General features: G+C 34.3%; 1 protein-coding gene across 1 annotated transcript; it reads left to right on the top strand.

Moving 5' to 3' along the window:
* The first annotated feature begins 1093 nt into the window (after positions 1 to 1093).
* Positions 1094 to 3155, top strand: LOC128208615 (microfibril-associated glycoprotein 4-like). Its single transcript, XM_052912162.1, has 3 exons — positions 1094 to 1303; positions 2079 to 2325; positions 2722 to 3155. Exons 1-3 carry the CDS (start codon positions 1235 to 1237, stop codon positions 3153 to 3155), a joined length of 750 nt encoding a protein of 249 aa, XP_052768122.1. The 5' UTR covers positions 1094 to 1234.
* The last annotated feature ends 5999 nt before the right edge of the window (positions 3156 to 9154 follow it).

Genomic DNA, 9154 nt, shown 5'->3' on the forward strand with positions numbered 1-9154 from the left:
TTACACAATATATTTACTAGTAAAAACAATAAAATGAAATGTTTATTGTTATTAAACAGTACTTTAATATAATACTATTTTAAAAAAGATTGGTGGAGATGGTAGGACGAGACGTGATGTATAACTAGCCTGTCGTGCCTATTGACAGCACGAGTCACGAACGTTTACCTTACCAAAACAGAGACACAACATACAATAAATCGTTCAGTCTTGACAGGTTTACTCATATCGGTCAGTATTCATTTGGCACATAAACTGGAAAGAGTTCATGTTGTTTACTAAACTTAATTGTTCATGATAGTTTCCTTAATTTGTAATCTGTTCGAGGTTATATGTAAAGACAACATAGTTATTATTTGAACAAAGACTATCCATTAAAATATGGACAGTCCATTATTAAGATATTGGACAGTCGACTCTTCAAATAATGGACAGTTTATAGAAATAAAATACGGAATGAATTCCAATAACCCATACAGAGTACTAAAAAAGAACACGGGATGATGTCACAAACTTGTTTTAACATAAGTTACTTTTCAGTTTTCTTAATAAACATTAACATTTTAACCTAACGATATTGTTTCAGTGCTGGTCACTTGTCTAAAGACATCTAGGGATGTTGCAAAACAACGAAGCTGAACGGAAAATATTTCTCCACAAACTGAATTATTATTTTTTTAATTACGGATTGAACAACTGAATGTTGATGGAATTCTGACGGGTCATTAGAGCGTATAGTAAAACACAATAAATAATCATCCACAGTTCACCAATTGAATGATTTTCCAGAAAGTTATTATCTCGTGGGATTTATGGTTGTTTTGTTTTGTCTTAATGTCTAAGTCGTGTTTTAAGGATAAAATATCGTATACCATACAATTTTTCGATACGAACATTCCATTCCGTTTCGATGTCACAAAGAAATGTTTATATTAAAAATTCTCATGAATGTTAAATATCAGAAAGTTTATATAACGATATGTCGAAATTCTTCTTATTAACTATTGTCGTAACTGTTATGAAGACAATATCTATGAACAATTGGATTATGAAAGAAAATTTCTGCAAATTTAGTCTATCGATTGTTCTAGCACAAGACGTGAATGTAAATGTGTTAAATACAATTACTACACATTCGTTGCTCAGTTGTTCCAGTTGGTGTTGTGATCTCATAGCCAGTTCGCTCACTTACTCCGTGACTACAAGAGCCTGTACATGTTTTAATGAAACTTCAATGACATTTACAGAGGACCCGTCGAAGGCATCAGGATTTTACTGCGGTCAACGGAAAAATGGCCTTCAGGTAGTAAAAACAAAGTTGAGTTATTTGTTTTTTTTATTCACACGTGTTTCATCGATTGCTCCGACGAGGCCTCTTGGTTGGAGTGTTTCCTCGCATTGTGTAAGGATAAGTGTTAGGTCGAGAGCTCATAAAGCGGTTTATCACTTATTGTGCTTATTTTGGTTTAATTTCCTGTGACGGTGTGAGTTATTTATTGAGTCTGCATACAAACATTTTAAATAATCTGTTTATCAAACGGGAAATATTTCAAAACTATAAATTTACACCTCACCTCCATTCCTTAAATGAACTGCCTTTTGGCAGTTGCGTTCATCAATCGATGAACGCAACATCTTCGGAAATGTTCGGATCGTAATTCATTGCATAACAATATACATGAAAGCTATTGATCTTGTTATTGGTTGTATTGTGTCTGCTGGTCCCGTAAAATAAAGATCAACAAAGTACGCGTGGACTCCTTCGGACTCCACACACATTGACCAACCCAATTGCGTTCATACCCCGATAATGACATCAACCCCGCAATTCATTCCTTAAATTAACTTGTTTCGTTTCGGATATAAAATATCAATGAAGCACTACGGCATTTTCAGCAGTCATGATTTTATCCATAAGCCTGTTCAAAAAGGAACGGATTAAGACAGAATATTTCAAATAGCTGTAAGCACTTATGCTTACAATAAACGTCTGCACTGCTTACTTATTATTCATGGTTTTATTCTGTTCAATAAGCAGTTATATTGAAAGGATCCAGTTACATTTATTGCCACTTTAGATCTCCGCAGACAGCAAGTTTGTTCGACGTCACGTGATGCCAGAACGACAAGATTGTCAATCGTTGTACGAGGAAGGCTTTACTTCTGACGGTGTATACACGATACGGCCGCCGGAAGGGGCGGCAACGGACGCCTGGTGTGACATGGAACACGGTGGATGGACGGTCATCTCAAGGCGACTGGACGGTAGAGAGGACTTTAACCGCGGATGGAATCAATATGTAGCAGGGTTCGGAACACGTACAGGTATTTGAACATCCACTATCTCGTTTTCATTTCTTTCTTTGAAAGTTTCACGCATTTTTATATTCCGGAACTTGGGTCGTGTGAAATGTTACACGGGTGAAATGTTACCCGAGAAAAATGTTACTCAAAGAGTCGTTATTCACTTCAATGCTCATATGCACGTTTATATATAGTTTGAATCCGCAAAAAAAGTTAAATCTGATAGTTGTTAGATAATGGTTTCAGTTTGTGCATGTTTGTGCAACATACAATTTATATATCTCAAGGTTCAGGTAATTTAACAAAGATGTTTAGCCAGTTGTTGTTTAATGGTTGATGTTTAATTATTTGGTGTTTGCACATTGCACGAATTTGTGGATAATCCTTGTGTTTTATGATCGTTTATATTAACAATAGGCGAGTACTGGCTTGGCCTGGAAAGCATACACCTGCTTACACTCCTGAACACATCAGTGAAAATCTACGTTGAATCATTTGGCGATGTCTCGCCGACATCTGTCAATGCACAGTACAGCAAGTTTGTCGTCAACGATGTTTTCACCAACTACCGCCTAGAGATAGACGGATTCATAGGCGACTGTGGCGATAGCATGGCTATTCACAACAACATGCAGTTTACTACATTTGATAACGATAATGACAAATACTCTGGCAACTGTGCTGTTTTGTACCCCGGAGGGTATTGGTACAAATCATGTCATTATGCTAATCCAAACGGATTGTATCTAGGTGGGGCCACTGACCAGTTTGGGAAAGGGATGTCTTGGTTCGAATGCTGGGGACATTACTATTCACCCAAGATATACGTTTACAAACTCAAAAGGAACTAAAAATACCGGTATCAAGCACATTATTGCAAATTTAGCACAGGATTGAAACAGTTCTGTGGTCAGAAATATATACCGAACTCATCTATGTCTTTTGGTGTATGCAAACAGCTGCATATAAAACGAAAACAATGTTTTAGAAAACAGTTTAACGTTCGCAAATACTGCTTGAAAACCATTGTGTAAATATCAAATCACCCATTTTGCTATATTCCATACCATTTATGAGCTTGATAGACGTCACAGCGTGTGTTTTAATCTGTGTTTTAATGACAATTGTAATGAGGCTATGCAGGTTTTACTTATGACACAGGTGCATTTATAAACTTGGAAATTTAATGTCAGATGTATCTTCAGTGTTGCAATGGTTATTGTCTCAGGCTTGTATACTTAATTTAACCTAATTTAAAACAGAAACGCTAATGCATGCTTTGTCATATTGGAAACTATGTCCATGTCCGAGAAATACGTTTCACATTACTATTTCGTTTTTCTAAAAAAACGCATAAACATTAACATTAAATTATTTTCTTATGTCTTTTACTTGCTACAGACGGATTTATTTTGCGAACTGTTTGGAAAAATTACTTGAATGTATTATATTTTCACATTTGTTTATAAACTGAATTCTGTTTCGTTCATCGAATTGTTTTATATAAACGAGCATCCGTCATCGAAATTGTACTTTGCAAGTTTAACATTTTTAAAAAGATCCGCGATAGTTCCCACAATCATTTCATTTTAGGTGATTTCATGTTGGGAATTCCGAAGAGTAAAATCTGAAAAATATTTTTGACAATTTTTATTTTGTTAGAACAAAACCTGTCTGTTTTAATATAAATCATCCTCAGCTATTGATCACAACTAATCAGCATGACCCATTTTAATTCAAGCTTTCAGTTATAGTTTACCTAGAAAAGAAATAATAATAAGTGTATATTCGTGATTCCTGTTTGCGAGGGGAACAACAATCAAACATAATATACATATCATACAATAAAACTATTGCTCGTAATAAAATGTCCACCATATTTCGCATAAAGTATAACATTTCTTTATTGTTTCAAATAACAGTAACTGTCATTCGTATATCATGCTTACATATATTTGCTTGTATATCAGATAGGACGAATAATGTGTCAGTAATATCAACATTTCGTTTGTGCAATAAAACATAATTTAAACAATTATCAGGGCTTGTGTTCTCATAAGCCAAATGGAACATATACTAATTAATTTCTCCTTATGATAAAGAAGCTTTTATAAATACATATCTTATGATAATTTGACAGATCATGTTTGCATGTCGACAGAGATCTCCAAACAACTAACAACATATTTATTAACTCCATTACTGTTTCTTTCTTTGAGAATCAACTTTTTTAACCATTCAAATATAATTTGTTAATATAATCGAAAAAAACCCCGACAAGCATGTGGTTTATATGAGTGTTGCTCTTACTTTCATTAGATCTTAAAATTACACTTTCAATCTTATTCTAAGAAAATGATATTCTGTTCTATTGATATGATGTATGTCAAAATATATGACAATGGACTGTTTTAGTGTGAAATACATTTCAAATGGGCATTTGGGTTGAACTTTTTTACCACAATAATGAACAAACACAGCTTTTTTCGTTGTCTGGACATCAGGAACCTCTTCCCATGTTATGGACATGACTAATTTCTTTCTATTTTGACAGGCATAACTAACTAGATGTATAAAACAAGACTATACTAGGTCGAATAACAGTGATACATCAATGTGTTTTAATGCTTCAACCTAATAATAACCACTTTAAAGCTATTTGCATTGGCAATGACGATAAATCAAAAGTCTAGTAAGGAACATCTTTACGTTGTCCATTGTCCAGTAATAAAACACCATTTCACAAAGATATTCTCAAGTAAACACAAGCAAATCGAAATAGGCTGGCATATCTTTCAAATTTCTCCAGAATATATTCCAAAATGTAACCTAAGGAATTAGGACTTCACACCGAACTGAGATGTTTACCCGCGCACGTGTTCTGGTTATTTGTTGTATGAGCATATTGCGTTGTTTGTTAGTGCTTAACAAACAGGTTCATCTGCAGACTGGCGTTGGCAACAGTGAACTAATAAAATATACTCACAGCAACGATACAGTAGACGACATTCTTTGGACTGGTGGTTGTTTACCTTTGAAGAACTGACATAGGTTACAGTCTTTACGACAACCAATGTATTTTGTTTGTTTTCAATTCATCACTGCATAACATAATGTCATTTTAATTTGCGAAACGTGTGGTAATATAAACATAAATAGTTTCTTGATAAAAAAATCGGGATTAAATTTGGCACCAGTGCAGAAGTTAGTTGTGGGAGCAAGTGTGATGAAAGCAAATGTTGATGTCTGTCTGTTGATTTAAGGTGCCTCAAAAAGGACTTGTTGTTTAAATTCAAACCATATCCATTACAATTGTTTGCCATACAGACACGAAGTTAAAATACATTTTCACCTGCACTTGTAATCAAAAAGGATTTATGAGCTTTCAAGTTAGAACTGTTGTCTAATTGTCTGCATTTTTTGTTAGCATGTGAATATCAAGTCAGATATTACAAGTAAAACTCCAAGTTTTAATTTATGATATCTTCATATGTCGATCTATTTCCTTCTCTGAATCTTAGGCTTTTCCATGCATCATCATTTAATAAACACAACTAACACATCGCAATTTTATACAAGTCACTTACATGATGCTATAACATGGAGATACTTTGATCGCGCGAAACTCAACCATAACGTATTTTAGAAATATTATAGTACCGGAAGTGTATATGGCTTTACCCCGTAATGTGGATATGGATCAAGCCGTTTCTGAGGAACGCCCCATTTAGGGGCTTATTTGACGATCCTTACAAGAATTTACATTTGGCCTAGAGTGAGGGATATTTTTTCCTGCCGGTCAAGTCTACATATATTCATGCCAAAGCTTGAATCATGAGAATGCACGGAACATATTCGAAATAATAAACATTTCTAAGTTGCAATTGGTACGAACGAATCAAGTTAAACGTTAAAAAAGAACTGTTTTGTAAAAAACACAAAAATAAGTACCAAAGAAAAACTGTATTATGACAAGGATCTGATGACCTTTACAATGTTGCGTTAATCTGCAGTATATCACAATGTTTAATTATAATATATTGTCTTCACATTGTTTTGCATTGAAAGCTTGCTAAAAGGTTACATTGAATCTCTATCCAAAGCTACTTATTTCTGACAAACAAAAACACGAAAATACAGACCGGCGCGCTGGTTAATGCTTGTGCTTTTTACTTTCGGAAGTAGTGAAAGTAGAAAATCTATGAGAGTTATGATTATGAAAGAGAAGTTGGACGGGTCGTCACTATAACTTTAAATCCCGCTGCTCTATTTTTTAACAAAATGCGGATTTTGACAAACCGCTTAATTTAAATAGTTTGAACGGACAGATTCATGTAAGGTATATAAATCTCTTACTTTACACCATTGCTATATAACTTAAATATGTTTATATTAATATACGTCATTTCGTTCTACCAAATTAGACTAAAATTGTATACCTAAAATGATTAAAATATCCAGTTCATGCGACGAGTGTGTCACGTGAAAGCACGAATCTCACAAGTTACCAATTAATATATTTTTTATGAAACTCGTTACGCATAACCAAGGCATCTGAACGATTGGTAACTATATGAATTATGAAACTATTATATGCAAACTATACTCTACTGTTTGTTTGCATACATCTCCTCTTCTGCCTAAAGTTTGCTAAGTATGCCATTAAGTTTGTGTTGTGTGGTTGTGTTGATAAAACTGAATCAAAACACGCGTTCGACTTATTTCCCTTGTCAAATAAATAGATGATAATTTGTTGTTTCTCGTAAAATATTTACTTGTGGAGTACACGAGGAGCAATACATATATATAGATCTTACACCAAAACAATCCTTTCTTTTACATGTCTTTAAATGACTAAGATAATGGTTTATTATCGTATTTCAGAACAACGAGCCAAATTGTATTCGAACCTAAAGTTAGTTCGGAAATGACACTGATTTTGTTTTCCAGCCATGTGCTCGATGGCGTTTGATTTGGAAGTGAGAGCGGACTAAAATGTCACAACACTGAAAAATACCAGACTGTTACAAACCACCGGAAAGCAAAGAATGAATTTTATCTTATTCACTGTGGTTAAATACTTCTTGAAAAAGTTTGTATGTCAATGTCGTGGCCAGGAGCATTTGGCACATTACACTTTTCTAGATATGCTACGTACATCAATTTTCGAAAGGAATTGTTACGTACAAATACATTTTTATACACGATATAGTTAATGTACATTTCACAATAATTGCGTAGTTTACAGGTCAAATCAATTACTGTAGCTATTTTGTGTCAGCAGCTTTTTTAAAATGGAGGGAAGAGCAAGAAAATATGATTTAATTGTTTCCAAGAAGTTCCAAACAGTATAAAGTAAATTCAAACAAACAATCAACTTGAAACAAGAGGATTGAAAGAAGCACACACATACACCAATGGAACTTTGAATCTACATCAACATAAGTATGATCAAATGATCAAGAAAAACGATTTTTAAGTAGCCAAAACTAAAATAATTTCTTCGAAAACGTTTACTTTTACATGCCGATATTTTTTCATATTTGAATATAATAATTACTTGTATTTATATTTCAACATATTGGTCGTAAATAATCAGCACTGGGAGAACTTATCACAAGAAGTGCGGCACTTTAACTCTTCAAAGACGCATTCTCAGAGATTCCAGGATCCCATGTTGCCGGAAGGAGGCGGGGAACATACATTTATGCCCGCCTTCATCTCCCTGAAGAAAGGATGATATTTGTTTGAACAGTATCGTCTTTATTGGACTAGGTCCGCCGGTAACGCGAAAGGGTTCAAAAACGCGAAACGAGGTCCCCATGTTAACCGTATGGGAGGGCCCAGGTGATAAAGGGGGTGATTATTATCCAAGGTGGTGATACAAAACCTTTCAGTCTAATTACCGAGCCGCATGCTTTCCGCAACTTGATGGAAAAGAATCGTTTGTGACCCAGAGGTAAAGATGATGTGATTACCGTTTGACACGTTTAGAACGACATCATGTTAAGCACGTATTAACGGGTCGAGGATATATTATCAAAATAGCAAAATATGTTTGCAACAGAAAACAGGATACTGAAATTGACCTAACCATCATATGACATATTCAACGAAATTGTTTTCCAAAGACATATTGCTGCAAATTCGAAAGCAATTTTCTGCAAAATTATTTGATTTGAAGCCAGCTCTTGCTAGTATTCTCAACGAGATTCATTTCCTTTCTAGTGTTTAAGTGTGATGTATTGAGAAGTTGAAATTAACCAACACTTATTTAACTCAATATCTGTCTGTCAAAATAAGCTGAGCAAAAGTGCAAACTACTTTTGCAACTGAGAATAGAAAACTAAATTAAGCATACAAATCACGAATCGGAAATAATTCGCTGAAAGTGTCATCCGAATTGCTGCCAATTCGAAAAGCATTTGTTAACCAATAAAAAATAATCCGAGTTAGGTCCACTCTTGACAGTATGCCAAAAGGGTAATCCCGTATATATCTGATTAGGTAATATTTTTTAATAAATGATGGAAATGAAAACCTATTTAAGTGAGTGTTGTATGTGCCATTTAACATGCTGCAATTATTTAGTTTATTCTAAGATTGATTGTTGCCACACGGCTGAATTAAATGTGTTTCGAAAATATACAAAGTACATGCAATAACTTGACTAGCGTATCGACATATATTTTACTTGACTGTCTAATCCTGTCAATAACTATGAAGTTGCCAAAGCACTAAATATTCAAATATGATACACTGGAAGTAATTCCAAGAGGTTGGTGCGGAAATGTAAGCATGTTTATTTCAGATGAACGTGTTAAAGGAACTGAGAGTTAAGGAAAAGGCT

This window comes from Mya arenaria, chromosome 11 (assembly GCF_026914265.1).
Source record: "Mya arenaria isolate MELC-2E11 chromosome 11, ASM2691426v1".
In the NCBI taxonomy this organism is placed as follows: domain Eukaryota; kingdom Metazoa; phylum Mollusca; class Bivalvia; order Myida; family Myidae; genus Mya; species Mya arenaria.

What these genes read in the sequence shown, in the direction of transcription:
- LOC128208615 (XM_052912162.1), top strand. Translation starts at nt 1,235, where the DNA reads ATGACATTTACAGAGGACCCGTCGAAGGCATCAGGATTTTACTGCGGT. An exon ending in AACGGAAAAATGGCCTTCAG is followed by an intron (nt 1,304 to 2,078) that starts GTAGTAAAAACA and finishes TTGCCACTTTAG; the next exon opens with ATCTCCGCAGACAGCAAGTT. An exon ending in AGGGTTCGGAACACGTACAG is followed by an intron (nt 2,326 to 2,721) that starts GTATTTGAACAT and finishes TATTAACAATAG; the next exon opens with GCGAGTACTGGCTTGGCCTG.